The 18,480-nt window shown below is 49.1% G+C and overlaps 8 protein-coding genes across 8 annotated transcripts; 5 read left to right on the top strand and 3 right to left on the bottom strand.

Moving 5' to 3' along the window:
• Nucleotides 1-1,863: 1,863 nt before the first annotated feature.
• ACHE_40506A (uncharacterized protein) lies at nucleotides 1,864-2,598 on the top strand (the record flags this gene model as incomplete). The annotated part of the gene is made up of 1 exon (XM_043278712.1): nucleotides 1,864-2,598. The coding sequence occupies one exon, from the start codon at nucleotides 1,864-1,866 to the stop codon at nucleotides 2,596-2,598; it is 735 nt and encodes a 244-aa protein (XP_043136464.1).
• Nucleotides 2,599-3,086: 488 nt separating this feature from the next.
• ACHE_40505A (uncharacterized protein) lies at nucleotides 3,087-3,772 on the top strand (the record flags this gene model as incomplete). The annotated part of the gene is made up of 2 exons (XM_043278711.1): nucleotides 3,087-3,564; nucleotides 3,615-3,772. The coding sequence occupies 2 exons, from the start codon at nucleotides 3,087-3,089 to the stop codon at nucleotides 3,770-3,772; spliced, it is 636 nt and encodes a 211-aa protein (XP_043136463.1).
• Nucleotides 3,773-5,512: 1,740 nt separating this feature from the next.
• ACHE_40504A (uncharacterized protein) lies at nucleotides 5,513-5,947 on the top strand (the record flags this gene model as incomplete). The annotated part of the gene is made up of 1 exon (XM_043278710.1): nucleotides 5,513-5,947. One exon carries the CDS (start codon nucleotides 5,513-5,515, stop codon nucleotides 5,945-5,947), a length of 435 nt encoding a protein of 144 aa, XP_043136462.1.
• A 2,085-nt stretch (nucleotides 5,948-8,032) lies between these two features.
• ACHE_40503S (uncharacterized protein) lies at nucleotides 8,033-8,419 on the bottom strand (the record flags this gene model as incomplete). The annotated part of the gene is made up of 1 exon (XM_043278709.1): nucleotides 8,033-8,419. The coding sequence occupies one exon, from the start codon at nucleotides 8,417-8,419 to the stop codon at nucleotides 8,033-8,035; it is 387 nt and encodes a 128-aa protein (XP_043136461.1).
• A 995-nt stretch (nucleotides 8,420-9,414) lies between these two features.
• On the bottom strand, nucleotides 9,415-12,493 carry chsA (chitin synthase I; the record flags this gene model as incomplete). Its single annotated transcript, XM_043278707.1, has 5 exons — nucleotides 9,415-9,429; nucleotides 9,498-9,995; nucleotides 10,042-12,069; nucleotides 12,117-12,280; nucleotides 12,469-12,493. 5 exons carry the CDS (start codon nucleotides 12,491-12,493, stop codon nucleotides 9,415-9,417), a joined length of 2,730 nt encoding a protein of 909 aa, XP_043136460.1.
• A 972-nt stretch (nucleotides 12,494-13,465) lies between these two features.
• Nucleotides 13,466-14,115, top strand: ltpA (tyrosine protein phosphatase LTP1; the record flags this gene model as incomplete). The annotated part of the gene is made up of 2 exons (XM_043278706.1): nucleotides 13,466-13,517; nucleotides 13,574-14,115. 2 exons carry the CDS (start codon nucleotides 13,466-13,468, stop codon nucleotides 14,113-14,115), a joined length of 594 nt encoding a protein of 197 aa, XP_043136459.1.
• A 1,002-nt stretch (nucleotides 14,116-15,117) lies between these two features.
• Nucleotides 15,118-16,716, top strand: ACHE_40500A (ribonuclease H family protein; the record flags this gene model as incomplete). Its single annotated transcript, XM_043278705.1, has 1 exon — nucleotides 15,118-16,716. The coding sequence occupies one exon, from the start codon at nucleotides 15,118-15,120 to the stop codon at nucleotides 16,714-16,716; it is 1,599 nt and encodes a 532-aa protein (XP_043136458.1).
• A 255-nt stretch (nucleotides 16,717-16,971) lies between these two features.
• On the bottom strand, nucleotides 16,972-17,791 carry aspf2 (major allergen Asp F2; the record flags this gene model as incomplete). The annotated part of the gene is made up of 2 exons (XM_043278704.1): nucleotides 16,972-17,372; nucleotides 17,422-17,791. The coding sequence occupies 2 exons, from the start codon at nucleotides 17,789-17,791 to the stop codon at nucleotides 16,972-16,974; spliced, it is 771 nt and encodes a 256-aa protein (XP_043136457.1).
• Nucleotides 17,792-18,480: the final 689 nt, after the last annotated feature.

The raw sequence follows: 18,480 nt of genomic DNA, 5'->3' as shown, positions 1-18,480 counted from the left end.
CAGTCTGAGAGGATAGCCGTGCGGACAGTAACAACTGTGCCAAATAGCGTACAGTAGAGATTTGTAGTGGTAGGCCACGCTGGCCCATATCAATGATCCATGATGAAAGTGTCTTTTCTTCAGTAGGCGTCAATTTTCGGCCATTGGCAATAAATTCCTTGCGGCATGTTCCATTGACTCGGGTCTTGAAGGTAGAGAGAGGTACATCATATGCCTTGGCTGCTGCATTTCTTGATGAAAAAGGCCTTTTTTATAAGCTTCTAGAGCTAGTTTGATGCGCTCTTCTTTTGAATTATCGGCCATAATCGTGGTCGTGGATAAAATAGCAAAATACAAATGGTGGGTAGTTGCGGATGTGGCCAGCTGGCCAGCTCGGTGGTCGGTTACGTTAAGTTAGTTAGCTGAGCCGGCCCTCTTTGGCGGCTATTTACCCGAAGACTTCAGTGCTTTTCCGGACCTATTTTCTCACCGTCTAGGGCTCCAAATTGTCAAAGGAGCCAAGACCGTCGTACGGTCGGAGTTTCCTCAGATAAATAGTCAGACCGAGTAAATGAGGTGTCCAAAGGCCAGATATATCAGTAAATATAGTTACAGTGGGTGTACGTCCACGATGAGGTGTGTATAGTAATAGTCTGTCTATCCACTCTTCCTCTATCCCTTCATACGGTGGCCTGGATAGCCTATGATAATCAACTCCCGTTTTCGCCTTTGTCACTTTGAGCGCTACCCACTTCAGAGAGTGTCACGGGCTCGGAATAATAGATAATAACGAAATGATATTCCTATCTAAACTATTTTAGGCATCGACGAGAATATCGAATCTGGGAAAGAAAAAAAAAATCTATCTACAGGAAAAAGGGCTTATATGTGTGGCCGCGCTAAGTTCTTTATTCTGTTAGCTCAGATAGCGTTGTCTGTTGAGATGGCGTCATCTGTATATATCCGTCACTGAGGCATCGAACCGTCACAGAAAGCGTGCTTTTTATGGCACCAGGGACAATTCTTTATGGTACCGTGTACCCGGTTCCTGGAGTAGCGTCGCCTGCAGAAACCATCTCTACACCCAGGCTTGATTGGGGTGCTTCTAGTTATTCGACACCCTCTACTATGTATTTTGGCTCCTAAATTAGGGAGTGTCTGACCCTTCCAGAGTCAGGAGCCACCATGCTCAACCAAGCAGTCAAGGCAAAGAGACTAGTCAGCAACCAGTCAAAGGTGTATGCATCAGATAGCTGGTTTATAAATGCGTGGCAGTGAGCATGTTGCCGAATAGGAAAGTCCAAACAACATTCGGCAGCATGCTCACTTCCTGCTGAGTGGCCAGGGCGACCTTCGATTTGAATCGGAAAAGGACCAGACGTAAGATAGTCATTGTGGCAAGAGTACATCGATTGATAATGCAATATCCATGACTGCTTCTGGTAAGACCACTTATTTATAGGCTCAGATCTTTCTTATTTGCTGTTCCTTGACCTCTCTCCAGGTAATGCCCTCCCGTCAACAGTAATCCACCTCCCGGGTAATGCCCTTCCACTTTCTCGATCAACACGAACGCGGTCCAATACGTAAATTGTAATATAAATATTAAAAAGCAGAAAGTAATAGAATAATATGTATAGCACCAATTACACAGCTAAATGGACTCCATGGGAAAGTCCTAAAAGCTCGATGATCAAAGTAGGGCCCACTACAAAGTACATATATGTGCCTGTGTACGACCCTGCGAACTTCAATTATTACTCTCAGCTATTCTCTTACATCATCACTACTCCCGCAGATCAATCCTCTGAGCTCTTCTTACAAAAGAAATTACGATCTTCCTGAAGCAATCCGTTGCCCCCTCATCCACCTCTCAGTCACGTCATGAGCCTCAGCGGAAACCGAAATATCGTCATCGTAGGAGTCGGCTCCCTCATGTCCAAATCCTTTGCCATCTGGCTCGCAATCCTAGGATGGAACATCGCCTTGGTGTCCCGCTCCGAGAAGGACCTGTCCGCCATCGCCGACGAGGTGCGCAGGGCCCAGAAAGGCAAAGATGTCAGTGTCATCTACCAGGCTGTCGATGCTAGCGAGCCCTCAATTTTGAAGGCTATGCTTGACTGGTGTGTCCGGGAACTAGGATGCAAGTTAGATGTTCTGAGCTACAATGCGGCCCGAGTCGCCATGACTGATATCGCCAAAACGGCACCCGAGGAGCTGGAGAAAGACTTCAGGGCCTCAGCCGTGGGCACTATGGTGGCCAGTCAGTGGTTTGCCGAGGGCAATTCCCGGGTCGATCGTATTGCAGAGGGGGAATGGCCGCTTTTTCTCGTCACTGGGGGAATCCTGGATAAAGAACCGCAACCGACTTTCGGCTCGCTTTCCTGTGCCAAAGCTGCTTCACAGACAGTCAGCCGCATATTCGCCAAGGTTCTGCCGGACAAGGCCAACATCCTGGTGGGTATGCCACTGGTTGCGGGACGGGTTGTCAGTCCGATGAGCGAGGAATATCACCCAAGGGCGCGGCAACGTCGACACCGACGCCATCATCCCCAAGCACTTCTTATTGCTTACGAGAGATTCATGCACTTGCATTTCCACGGTGCTTACTTCAAATAGAGTTCTTGTTTATAGATTCCCTTGCGGTGTCAATCATATTAATGAAAATGCCGGGTAATTTTCTACAAAAATGTATATCTCCCGCTGCTGACAGACAAAACAAAGGTAGCGTACTTTTGATCCTATCAACCTTGAGAACGGATGAGTTTCGACTCCAAGTCTTTCAGTATTCCTGAAGTTCAAGATAATAAGCGGAATGCGCGCAATGCTGACAGACAGACAGGGGAATGGACCGCAGCGGCGTTAGTGATATTTAGCACGCATGATTTTCTGCTCTTGATCTCGCCTCCGGAGAGGCAATGACTGTTGTTGGCTATATTGTGCATGATATCGGGCCTTCGCTGTTTTATTTACTCTTAATGTTTCTGGTGACGTTACCTGTTGTATGTAGTTGACCGCCAATGCCGCTATCTCCGTCTGTCCTCCGCATAAACTCCGTAGAGTACACATCCCCAAACATCTACCATTGACAACCACAAACACACGCAATGGATCCAGACGCCAGTATCCTCGAACCACCTCCCTCCGTCTACAACTATATCCTTTCTTTCCTCCTAGTCGGTGTAGCATGGGGCTTTACGACACCGTTTATCCGGCGCGCGGCGGCGGACTTTAATGCACGACAGGAGGCGCAGCGGGATACACAACCGGAATCACCAGAGAAGGAGGTGCCCTTGAAAAATCGCGGGGGAAAAAATAAGGTTAAACATGATGATACCCCAGCTGAGCACGAGGAGGATAGTGAGCAATCGAATGGTCTACGCCTTCGCAAGGTACCCCGATCACCACCAACCAAACAACCAGCATGGAAGAATCCCAACCCGTCCAAACAATCCTGGCTCAAACAAAAGCTCATCACCCTCCTCTGGACCGTCTTCAATCTCCTACGTACACCCGCTTATTCCATTCCACTCGTCATCAACCTAACCGGGAGTGTCTGGTTCTTTCTCCTTGTTGGGAAGCATGGTACCTCCCCCGTCTACGTGCGATCAGTGAAAGTGCTGACCGGGCTATAGAACTATCCCTCACCGTTCCGCTAGCAAATTCGAGCGCATTCTTATTTACAGTCCTTGGGGAATGGTACGTGGAAAAGAAGATGATAGCCAAGGAGACGTGGTTGGGTATGGGTTTGGTCCTCGGGGGGATTGCATTGTGTGTACAGTCAAAGCAGTAATATTCAGTAGAAAGGCAGTAATTTAATGAGAAAGACATCTCGATTGAGAGGTGAAGAAAAAAAGAAAAACAAAAAGGAATGCATCGTCCGTGAATCGAACACGGGCCTCGTCGATGGCAACGACGAATTCTACCACTAGACCAACGATGCTGCACAAGCAAACCACTCGACTATCTGATTCGCTGCTGATAAAATTTCCACTATTGGATATAAAAGCATAGAAAGTTCTTTCCAACGTTCATAGAGGTTAGAACACATCCAGCTTGCGATGCTTCGAAAGGCGCATATTCGAATTGTTCAAGGGTGGCAGAAATTTCATAGCATCACTCGTAGTTCTTATCCCAGGTTACCGAGCAGAATTTGACCACTTCCAGTATAGTCTTCTTAGATTTCAAGCCAACGAAATAATACGTCGAAACCACCATGTCTAAAGGGTGGCCAGACTTTGCCCAATATCCACGCTTAGGACTCGGGTTTAGCTCATTGGCCTTTTGTTTTGACCTTTCATCATTTTAGTGTAGTCATTGAAAGGCTTCTCGTATAAGAGATAGTCCATTTTGTAGAGGGTAGATGAGACTTTCTTCTGTCGCAGTTCGACCGTTGGATGATATCGGGAAATTTAGTTCGACAGGATGCTGCTCTTGCCGGGCTAGGTAAACATTCTCGCTCATGTCTTCCAGGATACCCAGTGCCTTGTAAACCTAGACTATGTTAGCAGTTATGCTTTCTGTAGATAGGAACACTAACATTAGGATAGTGGATGCTTTCTTTGTCTCTCCAGAGCCGGGGGAGCGAAATGAAATATCAGAAGATATTTCCCAAGATGCTGTTGAGGCGTCTCTTGCTGTGAGTTGCCCGTACGGTGGCCATAATTTATAGCTTTCCAGTACTCAAGAAGAGTAGTAATTTCCTTCTCATTTGTTTGTGCCAAACAAAACCCTGCTTTCTAACAAACCATCAAGCAATCCTTGTTTTGTGTGCGTCGTACAACCCTATTAGGATGACACGGTCAATTCCCAGCACCATATTCCGAGCCACTATACACACGATGTACTTCGCTCAGCTTGCCCAATATGTAGTCCTGCGAACTAGCTTGTCTCACATCATCTTAACAAATATAAACACTGATTGCCTCTCTGGAGCCTACCATACAGTATTCTCATTGGTTATCTGCTACTATTAGCAGTCGTACAGCATAATACGAATTTTGACGGAGTATTGCAAGAGAAAGACCGCTTGGGAGTTGATGAGAAGACCCGATTGCAGATTGAAATAGAGATTCTATAGGATTTAGCTACAAACTCTAGTCACAATCCGGATTCGCAAGAAAACAAACAGCCGAGCGTTGATAAATAAACACGGAAGCAGGTTTCAATACACATGCTGGAAGAAATGAAAAAAGAGTGCAGAAGAAGGCTTGAAATTGTTTAGGGGAGTTGAGTAGGGTACCGCCATTTCTGCTGACTACCTACTCATAATAACTGATATGGAGTTGCTGATTATACCTCACGGGCTATATCCTAGGATCTTCGCCCAACAAATAGAGATTGTACCATAAAATCATGATTGGCCAACAACGATCCACTCATACCTCGTATAAATCGCAGCACGGCGGCTAACCGAGCACCGCACCGGGCGCCCGGCGTAAGGGCGTAAACTAAACGCCTTGATCCTAGATCTCACCTCACTTCGTTTTCCCTCGTCTGTCCTCTCACAAAACACTGTTCATATATCGTCAAAATGGCCTGCCGACCGAAGGTCACGCCTCCCTACTATAAACGCTTTTACTCAACTGTTGGAGACATGGTCTCTGGCATCTTTGAAATCATCTTCGAAGGTATTCTTCCGTTTTTTGTCGCGGTTGTTCTTATCCTTGTGATTCTTTTTGTTTGCTTCTTGGTTTGTATGATGGTTGCGGGTGCGTTGGGGTATGATGTTGGGATGGATGAGAAGAAGAAGACAGAGCAGGAGAAGGGTGAGCGTCGGAATAAGGAAGACAGTCAAAGTTCGAATGAATGTGAGAAGAAGGCCCCCGGGGCTGCTGGCTGCGATGGTTCCGGGACCGGGGGAAATGGGGAGGTGGATGAGAAGACCAGGTTGAGGGTTGAGATTGAGATGTTGGAGGGGATATTGAGAGCTCGGAAGGAGAGGCTTGGGGAGTTGAACAAGGATTAAGTGATGAGAACTATTTGGTATGACGCCGGCCGGGGATGGATGTTCAATGAGCATGACGTGTGTTCCTAAATATGCAAGACATCAGCCGAAACGGAGTGGTTATTTCCTTCCAAGCCCTACGCCGGAAGTCTCAACCCTAAACCAGAATGACATCCCCAAACTCCGGAGAACAAAAACCCACATCCCCAACCTTATCTCATTCATCCTCGACGTTGGCAACGACTATTACCACCCCACGCATTCCTCATGACCATCTGCAATAACGATCACATTGGCCACGCTCACTTATCTTCGTTATTGCTATTGAACATGCTGGAATATTATGATCTTGATCGGAAGGACGATAATGGGAACGAAATGGAAGGCAAAGCCCACAAAGGTCTAGGGTTCGTTCTGATTCTAGCGATGAGGGAAAGGGAAGCTACCCCAGCGGTTGACAAGGAGAGCATTAAGATGCATTATTTCACATCATAACATATACAAGAGTATAATGAGAGCAAACAACCACTTTGCTCTGTTCAACACAGGCGCTAGTCAGTACCAGCAAGCAATAATCATCCTCAGCAATTTCACCAGCAACTAAAACACGCGAACTACTACTGTGTACTTCATCATCCACCCAGCACCACAAGTCTCTCCCTCTTCACCCTGAAAAACTTTTCTAAGATCTGTGCTCCAATGCTCACCCACGTCTTCCCGTCATCCAAACTGTGACGGCCTGGTCATGTTGGTTGGCTGTCACATGAAGGGCGTTGTTTGCTTTGTTGATAACTACGGCGTTACCTCTTCTCTTCCTTCCTCATGTCGATTATTCTCGTCGATAGCTACCTAGGTACAATACATGAGTCGGATGTTCCAGTATCCTAGCTGAGTCCGTGACAACTAGCACTAGCATTCCGACTCTGCCCTTTTGCCTCAGAGCCAAACCCAGAGCCCTGACTATTTTGTCCTTTCCTCTGTCTCTCATCAAACCCCAGCATTTCCTTAACCGAAAACCAAATAAACACAACAGCTGGCATTAGCTCGATATCATGAGTACTGCTGTGAGAAATAGGAGGATAGTATTGAAGCATGTGCTGAGGATGGTTAGGAGGGCACTGAATATGGTACTGAAGAAGGTGGTTAGGATATTGGAATGTTGTGATGAAGTCGACGGGTTAGGACAGGATTGCTGATTGGCAGGAGATACTGGGTTTGTACAGAGTCTAGTGGTTTGGTTTTGGAGGGGGGTGTAAGTCTGTAGGGATGGAAGTTGATGGGCGCTGGCTGCCTGTTCTCTAGGTACTGGCACGATAGCAAGCAAGAGTAATGATCTCATATTAGCCACTCATAGTAAACACCGATGATCAACATAGTCAGGAAAAAAAAAAAGATCTCGAAAGTAAGCACAGCCTGAAATTCTTGTCCATGTGTCTATGAAGTGCCCAGAGTACTGCATGATATGATATACACCATGTATAAACACGCTGAAAGCAGACAATCAACCCAGAACCGCTACAGCCTACCAGGCGCCAGCTGGATATCTCAAAAGCAAACACCACCAGCAAACAACAGCCATCCCCAGCTATCCAGTAACAACACCCGAATCCTCCAACCCCTCACACCTCTCCCTAACCAACCCCTTCAAAATCTGCACCGCAAACCTCAACCTCGTCCTCTCATTCACCCCCTTCAAGACACCAACAGCACTAGTATTCTGAATCTGCGTCTCTCCCTTCACCACAGCCCGCCCTCTCTTCTGCCTCTTCGTAAGTTCCCTCGACGGATTGGAACCCAGCATCTCTACAACCACGAAAAGATACTCGTGAAACTGACTAGGAGGGCGAGGATGACGATGGCTGTTGTGGTGAAGGGGAGGATTGTGTGGAAGAATTCCCGGATTATCGTAGTGAAGTAGTTGGTTAGGGTGTTGGAGACGGCGCGGAGGAAGTGTCTTGGGTAGGAGGTTATTAGAGAGATTGAGCAGGTCATTTTATATAACGTACTCCACATGCGAATGTAACACACGGGCGAATGTAACACGAAATCGCTCCGCCGCGATGTTAACTCCAACATCTCCACCAATGCACTAAAATTCCATTAAAATTATTCAGAATCATCTTCCTCAGACGTCTCTACTACTATCTGACAGGAACGCGCATTGTGTCCGGCCTTTCCGCAATTGCCACAGCGCCGCGCGCGTGTCTCAGTCCGCGGTCGCCGACCAGCCCTAATGCGTGTTTCCTCCTTTAGTTGCACCTCAACCTCCATTTGATCCCCTAATTCCTGAGCTTCCAGTATTGAAAGCGACCCTCCTTTCCTTAGACGTGTTTTTTTAGCCCTCCGGCGTTTGCTAAGGGCCTCGTTTGCCGCCCGAAGATCATGAATCTCTGCTTCCATCAAATCCATCTTATGCATTATCTTCCTCGTGCCTTTTGTAAGGACGTCAGCAGTGTTCAAGATTGCCAGGCTGTTTTGCTTTTGCCTTTCCATGTTGTTCAGAGCTTATGACAACCATTGTAGTCGAGATCACTCCCATCTGAAACCCAGTTTCATCAAAGTTATAGATATCTGCTTCCTGGATGCCATACTTCGCAATTGTGTTTTGAACAAGTGTAAACCAACGACCAATAACTTCTGGGTCTTCGCATAGAGCCCTCTGATAGTCATATTTCCGATTGAAACGAGTTGTGAGCTCTGGGTGCCGTTTGACAAAGGTGCTAGCCCAGTTTACCCCAACGCGTCCCGCGTCGCGCGTTGTGAGTAGTCTGTTGGCCATATCTTCCACACCAGACAACCGAGGAGGAAACCCTTTGGAATCTAGATCAAGTATGTGTTCGACAATTGTTGATTCCTCTAGATCAGTGAGCTTCCGTGAATTGGCTGATATATTGCATCGTGATCGCATGCCACGCCGGCGGCGACTAAGCTTCACATGATCCACGTGATAGATCCTGCCAGCGGCTCGAGCGCTTAGATTTTTATCATTTTGCATAGCTTGAAGGGCCAATATTACTTGGCTTTCATCATGTTTCTGAGGCATCGTTGGGTGTGGTGAAATTTGTAGTAGAAATCGGAAGTCGCGGCGGAGTGATTTCGTGTTACATTCGCCCGTGTGTTACATTCGCATGTGGAGTACGTTAATGGTTTGATTTGGGGGTGTTATTGTTGGTGGAAAGGAGCTGATATGCGAAAACATTGATCTCATATGAACCACTACTATAGCCAACGCTGACACAATTGAAATAACGAGTGCTGAAAATCTCGAGAGTATCATCATTTTCATCTGTCATAAGTGATCTATCTACATAGAGTACATCTCTATCCGCAATCAATCCAATCCGAGATCAAAATTAGAACGCAAAGAAACCAAACCAATCATCAATCATCAGCCGTAGCGTAGCACCATCACTGTACCCGCAGTGGTATAGGGTCGTAAGTGGTATATTTAGGTAAGAAAAGTCGTAGACAAAGGGAAAGGGTATCCATTAAACGCCGCGGAACTGTTCAGTCATGTTAGCAGGCTTCTCAAGGGAAAGAAAACACATTCAGAATTCACGGGCATGCTCACCATCCTCACAACCAAATACCACATAGCCCCCATAAACTTGAAAATCGAAATCCCCGCCACACTCCACAAAATCACAGCCATATAAATCTCCGCCCTTTGATTCTCCGTACTGTCACTATCCGAACTAAACTGCTCCATACCCGCGGCATTAAGCACAACCGCAGCAAGCGCAAAGTTGCAAAACACCCACACCAGCACGACGGCACTCCGGAAACCCTTGTAGTAGTCTGCCTGGCGCTCTTCTTCAGGGATCGTTTTTTCCTCCTTTGGTGGTTTGACGGCGAATTTGGCGAGTTCCGCTTCGTACTGCGCATTGAGGTCGCCATCGTCCTGGGGGATGTTGACGTCGACTTTGCCGCCGGGTTTGAGGTTTGCGGAGGGCAGTTTTTCGGCTTTGTCGTCGCCTTTCGTGCCCCAGGTTATGTCGTGGGTGTTGCAAAAGGCGTAGATGTTGAGGACGTTGATGTAGGTTGGGGTGAGGAGGATGTATTGGATGAACTGGTTTGTTAGCTTGAGCTTTAGGGCAGTAATAGGGGAAACTTACGGAAGTAAACATGTGCCATGGGTCCAGGAAGATAAACGACGCGATGAACCACATGACATACGTCGCGCCCAGAGACACTATGATACTGAAGAACTGCTTGTTGGTAAACAAGTCCGAGAACGTGAAACTATGTTTCTCGACTTGCTGCTGGATAGATCGGACGGTCACGAACACCGCGGCGAACGCCAGGTAGATCATGATTCCAATCCAGAAGTACACCATGGTCATGTAAAACTTGTTCGAACCGCCAGGTCGGTTACCCAAGGCCAGGACGAAACAAGTTACCAAAGTCGCGAGATAGAGCCATTCGAATATGACACCGAGAACTTTACCAGCCGTACCCAGGAGTTCTTTGTCACCGAGATAAGTCGTAAGGATATGGAAGACCAGGAAGAAGTTGCCAATACCGAACCAGGCAAAGAGCATAGCGATCGTCTGATAAATGAACTCAACCATCAACATCGTCTTCCGGATGAAGCTATGATCACTCCGCCAGATCTGGTAGAAGTGCGCAATGGCATATACAGCAGCGAAGAAACTACCGTTCAACCAACGACGACGCTGCATGATGAATTCCGCCATACGATCTGGCACATCAGTCTCACCCGTCGACGACTTGACGTACTGCAGCAACCAACGGCAGTTCCGCTTGGACACAATTTCGAAACACAGAATACGGTCTTCAGCCAAGTACATATTTGCTGTGAAGATACCCGCATTCGAACCGTGCATCTTTTCACCCAGGAAGTACCGTTCCAAAGGACCTTGGCCGTTCTTATCGTTTTGTAAAGCGACGTATCGGTAGGCGGAGAAGGCACCTGGCAACACAGTGATAAAACCAAACGAGGATTCCAGTGGTTTGTCGAGAATGTTGCTCAGCTTGTATTCGAAATTTTGGCCAGCGATTAGCGGGTTCAGGAGCTTTTTGCCGTGCGACAACATGACCTTGATTTCACCACAGGCGCCACCGCACATGGGCTCCACGTCAAAAGCCTTCCACAGATGGTAGATAGAATCCTTTCCGGGTTTTGTTCCTGCATCCAGAAGAACGCAGATGTTGGGGTCCAACACGCGACCGAATGCCTGGAAGAACCAACGGTGAGAGTTGATCTTTTTCTGGTTCTTTTCCTTCAAGCAGAAGATCATCTGCACCGGGACCGCGCCGCGCTTCAGCGAGACGTGTTGGCCTTTCAGTTCCACGGCCATTTGAGTGGTGTACTCGTAAATGTGGGCTGTTACGTCCTTGCCGTTGACCTGCTGCTTGGCGATTCCGTCCTGGTAGACACCCAGACCAGCCAGAACAGCGCGAGTCCGCGGGTTGATCTTAGCACGGCCATCACTGATCACACAGACGACAATCTTCTTCCAAGCATCCTTGCCCCAGGTTTTGCTGCTCGTGCGGGAGACCATGTGCTCGATGTTTTTGAAAACACCGCCCATTGTGCGCGCGAACAGGAAGTCATCTTCATTATACATGGTGACGGCAATGAACAATTCCGTGTGTCGCGGTTTGGCGAAAAGCTTCTGACGCAGCGTGAAGCGTTCTTCGAAGAAATCGTTCGGATCGCATGTTGCAGCCGAATAACGCATGTGCGTGAACTCATCACGCCCCGGAGGTTCAGCGTGGGGCACTTGCGAGAGCAGTCGTGGTGCGATGGGGCAGTCGAGCACGAGGTTTCCGTTGAACAACTGCACTTCCTTGACCGTCTTCCATCGCCGGAGCGGGGCCGGACTGGGTGTGTGCGCAAGCCCCGGGTCATCGTGGTACTCGTCACTGTATTTCTCCGGACCAAAGGGGTTTTCTGGGTGCTGTAAAATGGGAGTATGATCGTCCTGGAAGTTTTGCTGGTGTCCCAGATCATAGTCCTCCTCTGGCGTAGCCGTAGGTCGGTACGGTTCGGTGTAGTAGGCGTCGTGGTGAGCCTCGGGGTCGAGGGTGTAGTCATACCCAGGGTAACCGACGTTCGGACCGTGGTCTTCGTAGGCTTCATTATGTCCGTAGGAATTGGGCAGCCTGGTCACCGAGTACTGTGGTCATTAGCATTGTTGTGGTGATCGTCGCGGAGTAAACTCACTGTTGGTTGCTCCGCCAAACGGTCGCTGGAGGGCATTTCCAGGTGTCCAGGTGGCGCATAAGGATTATCTGCCAGCTGGTAGCCGTTCAATGGATGTCCTGGCGAGGGTGTGCGCTGGGCGTAAGGATGCATCATGTGAGCGTGTTCATCTTCCCCGTAGGGGTCTGCGGGGGTTAGTTTCTGCATTTCCCAGGTACAAAATCAACAATAACAACTGAGAGGATCTCTTTTCGGGTAAGAAAAGACAACAACAAAAAAAATAAATAAAATAGTTAAGCTAAATCCCGAAGAATGCACCGAAGAGGCGCAACAATGCGACGGGTAGCACCAGCAAATACCAGAACAAACTGACCTGGATCTAAGCGATTGTAGGACATGGTCGCACTTAATAGCCAGTTCCAATCACAGTCTCATCCGAAGTTTCGACCAGGGGAGCCGAGAAATTGGCAGGAGGGCGACGAAATAACGAGCAGCGCTGCCGTGACGGATTGACAGGGCTTTTGTTCGGTGTTTCAGGACAGCACCTGATACAGGATTATGGGGATGGAGGGGGTGTATCACCTCGGAGAATACCAAGTACGCGTAGGGTGGTAGAACAGTAAGATAGAGAAAGTGGAAGAGTTGAAAAAAGCTGAAAGAAGTGTTTGTTCGGAATGCCGATGACGATGCAGATGGGCGGTGCGTCCACGAGGACGGGAGAACACAGTCCACTTTGGGGTCAGTGGCCAATTAGAGAATTATCACCAATTATTGCCGGACCTTTCAGATGAAAAAATGGACCTGAAAAGGAACCGAAATGGAACAATCAACAGCGTCCATGGGAGCTTTCCAAGCGGTATCCAATTGGAGCGTCACTGGGACAACAGTGCACCGCCATAGGCGCCACACCAACCAGCCACATTTCTTTTTATAGACAGGCTGCAGAATTTGCGACATGAATAGATTGGTATTATACGAGTACGGGATGCTCTACAGAATAAAGAGAATTTCACTCTATGTGTCATGCACGGAGTAGACCGAGTGCAGTGTAGCTCTCCACGATAATAGTACTCTAGTGTTCGGATATACCTCGGCATGCATATACATACAGGTACGGGAGAGCACCTGCAACATCGATCATCTACTATTTAGTGTTCTATCATGTTATTCATCTAGCCTATACAATTGATCTTTTATGGCATGGTTGTTTCTACATATAAAATTCCGTAATCTCGTACTCGTATCTCTCCGCATCTCACGTGCGGCACGTGCTCCTATCGATAAAGCTCTTCACCCCACCTCACGTATCAGCCCACCAAGCTTGACTGCTCATACCATACAACACCACACTAGTTCAAAGGGACGTCACAATGTCCAACTCCAATTCCGTCAACGTCCTCTTCGTCTGCCTCGGCAACATCTGTACGCCGTCATTCCCATCACCACCCCGCCATACCACACCCCACTAACACAAACAGGCCGCTCTCCCATGGCCGAAGGCGTCTTCCGCAACGTCGCCGCCTCCCACCCCCAAATCAACGAAATCGACTCCGCCGGCACAGGCGCCTATCACGTCATGGAGCCCCCGGACCCGCGCACGATGTCCACCCTGCGCTCCCACGGCATTAAAAACTACAACCACGCCGCCCGCAAAGTCACCCGCGAGGACTTCCTGACCTTCGATTACCTGCTCGCCATGGACAAGTACAATCTGCGGGATCTACTGGATGAGCGTGCCGCTGTGCTTGCGTCTTTGGGTAAGGGCGGTGGTGCTGGGAAGAAGGGAAGTAAGGCTGCTGCTGCGGCGGCGGCGGCGGAGGCGAAGGGGGAGGATGTCAAGGTTGCGGAGGTGCGGCTGTTTGGGGATTTTGGAAAGGAGGGTGTTGTGCATGAGCGCGTGGGCGGAGGTGAGGTCGTGCAGGATCCGTATTATGGGGGGACGAATGGGTTTGAGGAGGTTTATCAGCAGGTGGTCAGGTTTTCGCAGGGGTTTTTGGAGCATTTGGAGAAGAGGAAGTAAGTTTCTGTGACTGGGATGATTTATGATTGTACAGATACCCTCAATAGAATAGACAGCGTCAACCATGTACACAAATTCGGAGATCCAAGCCTCGTTGGCTTGAACGGGAACAGCTAACTCCACAAACACCCTCGAGTTATAATCAACCGTTCACATCGCCAACCTCATAACAAGATCTACCCCAATCTCCTCGTTCGAAACCAATAGCTCGCAAAATACCCCTAGACGATACAACTTCACCACACCAGACACATAATGAATCATGAGTTCTCGAAGCGGTGACCCCCCTCCAGGTTCAGCCCGCGCAGTGTGCTTATAGTGTAGTCAAGAAGAGACAACCACCCGGCACTCTTCTTTAGGGACTGGTTGCTGAGATTCCTATGGAGAGACTTGAGGCATTACTGGCGCATCGACTCAACCAGGAATCTGGTGGCAAGCACGTACAGCCGGATGTGGAAAAGAAGGTCTGATTCCGTGGCGACTGATGCAGGGTTTCCATCGAAGCGCAAGTTCGGGGATTGTTTGATAAGCTCGTCAATGATAGTATTCTGGCTGCTTCGTTTCAAGTCTTGCTGGGGACAGAGGAAACTGATTCCTAGATTGCAATACTGAACGACACCAGATACGGATGGCTATCTATGACTCAGATTTCCGTTCTCTACTTGACTAGTGACAAGCACGAGCATACCCTGATATTCGTCCCTTTAATCCAGCTATGTGCAATGCACTTCCCCTCCCTCATGAGTGTGACAGTTCTAAACAAATTAGCCAACCGCAGCGACCACGTCAAACAGGGAACTACTCACCTTAGCCAAATCACCACCATCCGTTTTATCCTCAGTATGACTTACTCGCAAACGGGGCCGGGAACTGAAAGATCAGATTCAACGAGCACAAGTGGAGGTAGATGGCCACTGTGTGCCCTTCAACTTAGAGGCAACGCGATGGCTTGGTGTCTGGCTTGATTCTGGGCTGAATCTCAAAGCCCACTATCAGACCTGTATGCGCAAGGCACGGGCTGCAGAAAACAGAATACAACGCCTATGCCAGAGTCATGGACTGGCCCCAGGGCTAGCTCGTCAGGTTCAAGTAGCAGCAGTGCAATCAGTAGCCCTGTATGGAGCAGAGCTCTGGTGGCAGGGCCAGAAGGATCGGCTAGTGGGTATACAGCTCATGATCAATCGACAGGCCCGTGCAATTACTGGCATGATGAAATCCACTCCTGTAGGGCCACTAGTTCGTGAAGCGGGCCTGGCACCAGCAGAGGCCCTATTGGAGGCTCGACAATTGAAATACACTACCCGGCTGCTCAGCTTACCAGAGAACCACCCAGCTAAGGAGATCCTCCCAGTGAGCTTCCGGGAAGGGGATCAGCACGCCCAACCTGGGGAACAGACCCCAGGGAACCGACAATGGGCTGAGAGAAACAACCGAGGCCCATGGTCCCTGGGACAACACCTTGCTCGACAACTAGCCAATATTCTACCAGTGGACCCATCTGGGGGCTTTGAGAGCACAACACAGACAACCAGCAGCCAGTTCCCAGGCCAAATAGAGATGCTACCAGGTCCAGAGGCCCTAGCAGCAGCGCAATCTCTCCCTCCAGAGCTAGCAATCTGGTCAGATGGATCAAGATTAGAGAATGGCAAAAGCGGGGCAGGGATTGCCTGGCAAGAGCCGGGAGGAACATGGAAGACCTGGGGGTTCCCATTAGGCAAGGGATATGAGGTCTTTGATGCAGAGCTTCTGGGGGTTGTACGAGCACTCCAGTTAGCAGAGAAAGTGGGAGACCAAAGACCAGTCACTATCCTGTTGGACTCCCAAGCAGCCATTGCAAGGATGCGACACACCCAGCCAGGGCCAGGCCAAGCATTAGTGATCCAAGCACATGCTATAGCCAAGAGACTACATGCCCGAGGTTGCCAAACCACTATCCAATGGGTGCCGGGACATGCAGGGATAGAAGGGAATGAGAGAGCCGACCAGGCAGCAAAACAGGCAGCCAGTAAGCCACCAGGAAGAGGCCCAAGAGAGATATCCCTGGCCTTCACCTGTAGAGCCCGAACAGAAGCCATTACAGCACAAAGGCAGAGATGGCTCAACAAAGAACTTGGACAGCGATCCCAACAAGGTCAACGAACATACAGACCACAGAGGAACTGGCGGCTTGACCGGGCAGCCGCAACGGCTCCCAAGCGCCTAGCAAGCCGTTATTTTCAACTGAAGTCAGGACACGCCGCTATAGGAACATACCTACATCGGATCCAGGTCCGGGAGGATGCAACCTGTGAAGGATGCGGTATATCAAGGGAGACAATACACCATCTTCTCTTTGAATGTCGGGAATGGCGACACCAACGAAACAGGCTCTACAAGGACCTAGAGACTGACGGGGTCTTGAGACCCACCACTGCAGAAGAATATCCACAAGGACGACTCCTAGGAGAGCCCAAAGCTACAAGGGCATTGCTACAATTCCTAGCCAGCACCAGCATAGCTCTACCCCGGGCGCACCTACAGCAGACGGCGGAAAGGGCCCGAAGAGACGACGAATGGGGATTGGAAGCATTGGAGGAAGCAGTTAGAACAGGAGAGGGGTAGCAGGGAGGGTAGCCCAAGGCTGAGAGTCAGCCTAGGCCACACCCATCTTGCTCCAAAACACAAGGAGAGCACGGTGCTCGAAAGCCCTGCGCATACAGGCGGTCTGGGGCGAGGAAAAGGATCGGAAAGATGATAAAAGGGGGCTAACGCCTCAGGAACCTATGGGGACAAGAGACTGTAGAATAGCCACTGACCTCGAGTCCACGAATCATGGTCTATCATAGCTCTAGGGCTCGGTATGGACAATAAACTTGATTAAATAATAATAATAATATCCTCAGTATGCTCATGATCATGCTCATGATCATGCTCTCCAGGACATCCAACGCCCGGAACAACAATATCAAACGCATAAGCCTCCAGCGCAAAATACTGCAAAGTCTCCGAGTCCCTCGTCGAAACGCTCTTGTTGCTAGCAGCCAATTCAATAACTTCATCATAACCATCTGCGAAATGATCAACCCAATTCTGGCCAATCGGAGGCATATGGAAAAGTCTGTGCAGCAGATCTGCAGCCCAGAAGGTGTTCGTCTCGGAGTTGGAGACTGTGTACCCGAGGGAACACATGGTAGTCAGAGAGCGGCGCTCTATGTAGCTCAAATCGCAGATGACGGTTTCGTTAGGGGCGGCCGTGTCGCGCCAGTGGCCGGCATAACCTGCTAACGTCAGTATCAATGTCAACATATACAGATATTGAAGACGAACCGTCGATTTCACACTTCCCATCCGGATTATCGCACCGGAAAAGCACACTGCCCTTATCACCGCTGTTCAGGAGTTCATAAATGCCAATTGGTTCAAACAGAGGCCTGTTCCCGAAGTACTTCCGGTAAATCGAGCTTTTGTTACCCCAGCGGAGAATATGCTCTTTTGCGTGCGCGGCTAGAGCGATGGACTCATTGAGGCCAGTTTCGATCTGCAGACGCTGGGTCGCGTTACAGCTTGAGTGGATGGGGTATTGACTTACCGCGTCTGAGTCCCAGGGAGATGGTGATGTGGTGGTTTGATTCTGCACGGGGGTGGGAATCGCTGACACGGCCGAGGAGAGGAGGAGGAAGGGGATAAGGGACGCCATTTTGATTGAGATGTCTTGGAAGTCTCTGGTGATTTCGTGCATAGTCAGGACTACGTAAGGTCTTTATACTGTTGTTTTGCGGGATGGTTTGCCTTGGCATGACAGCTGCCAAGTAAGTGACAGTCGTAGATAGAGCCATCTTAGGGCATATCTCCATCTTCGAACATAGGGCCAAGAGGTACCTTGCAGAACAGGTCAGTGTTGCTTCGGATAATTCCGCCTAACCCTAAAGATCTCATGTCGGACATGGCTTACGAGACTATCGCCGAGAATCTGATATGAACATCTGCCAGGAACATCAAAAATTTAGCCGAGCATCTGATGTCACTTGCATGTGTTTCCTCAAAGATGCATGTATGGCTTTTCGCTCTCTGGGGCAGTTGTCAGTGTAAACCCGCGCGACGTACGTGCGAGAGCGGAGAGTGCCAAGGGCTGGGCAAGGACCTTGGAAGAAACAAGCTGTGCCATTCCCAAGGACTTGCTTATAATGCTCCTATTAATTGCAGATACTCCAGACTACAATGGGTGGAAACACCCGGAACCTCTTGGCAGAGGACGATATCCTACTTGGCATGAATACCTTGTAAGGAGGTTGGCTTCTGAAGGGTTCAGACCCGGAGAGATACGGAATGAACCAGTCAGGATTGATAATTGCATTAAGTACTTATGTACCTCATTTGACTTTGCAC

Source organism: Aspergillus chevalieri, chromosome 4 (assembly GCF_016861735.1).
Source record: "Aspergillus chevalieri M1 DNA, chromosome 4, nearly complete sequence".
Taxonomy (NCBI): Eukaryota; Fungi; Ascomycota; class Eurotiomycetes; order Eurotiales; family Aspergillaceae; genus Aspergillus; species Aspergillus chevalieri.
Note: the sequence above shows the minus strand (reverse complement) of the source record. Positions and strands in the feature narration are given on the sequence as shown.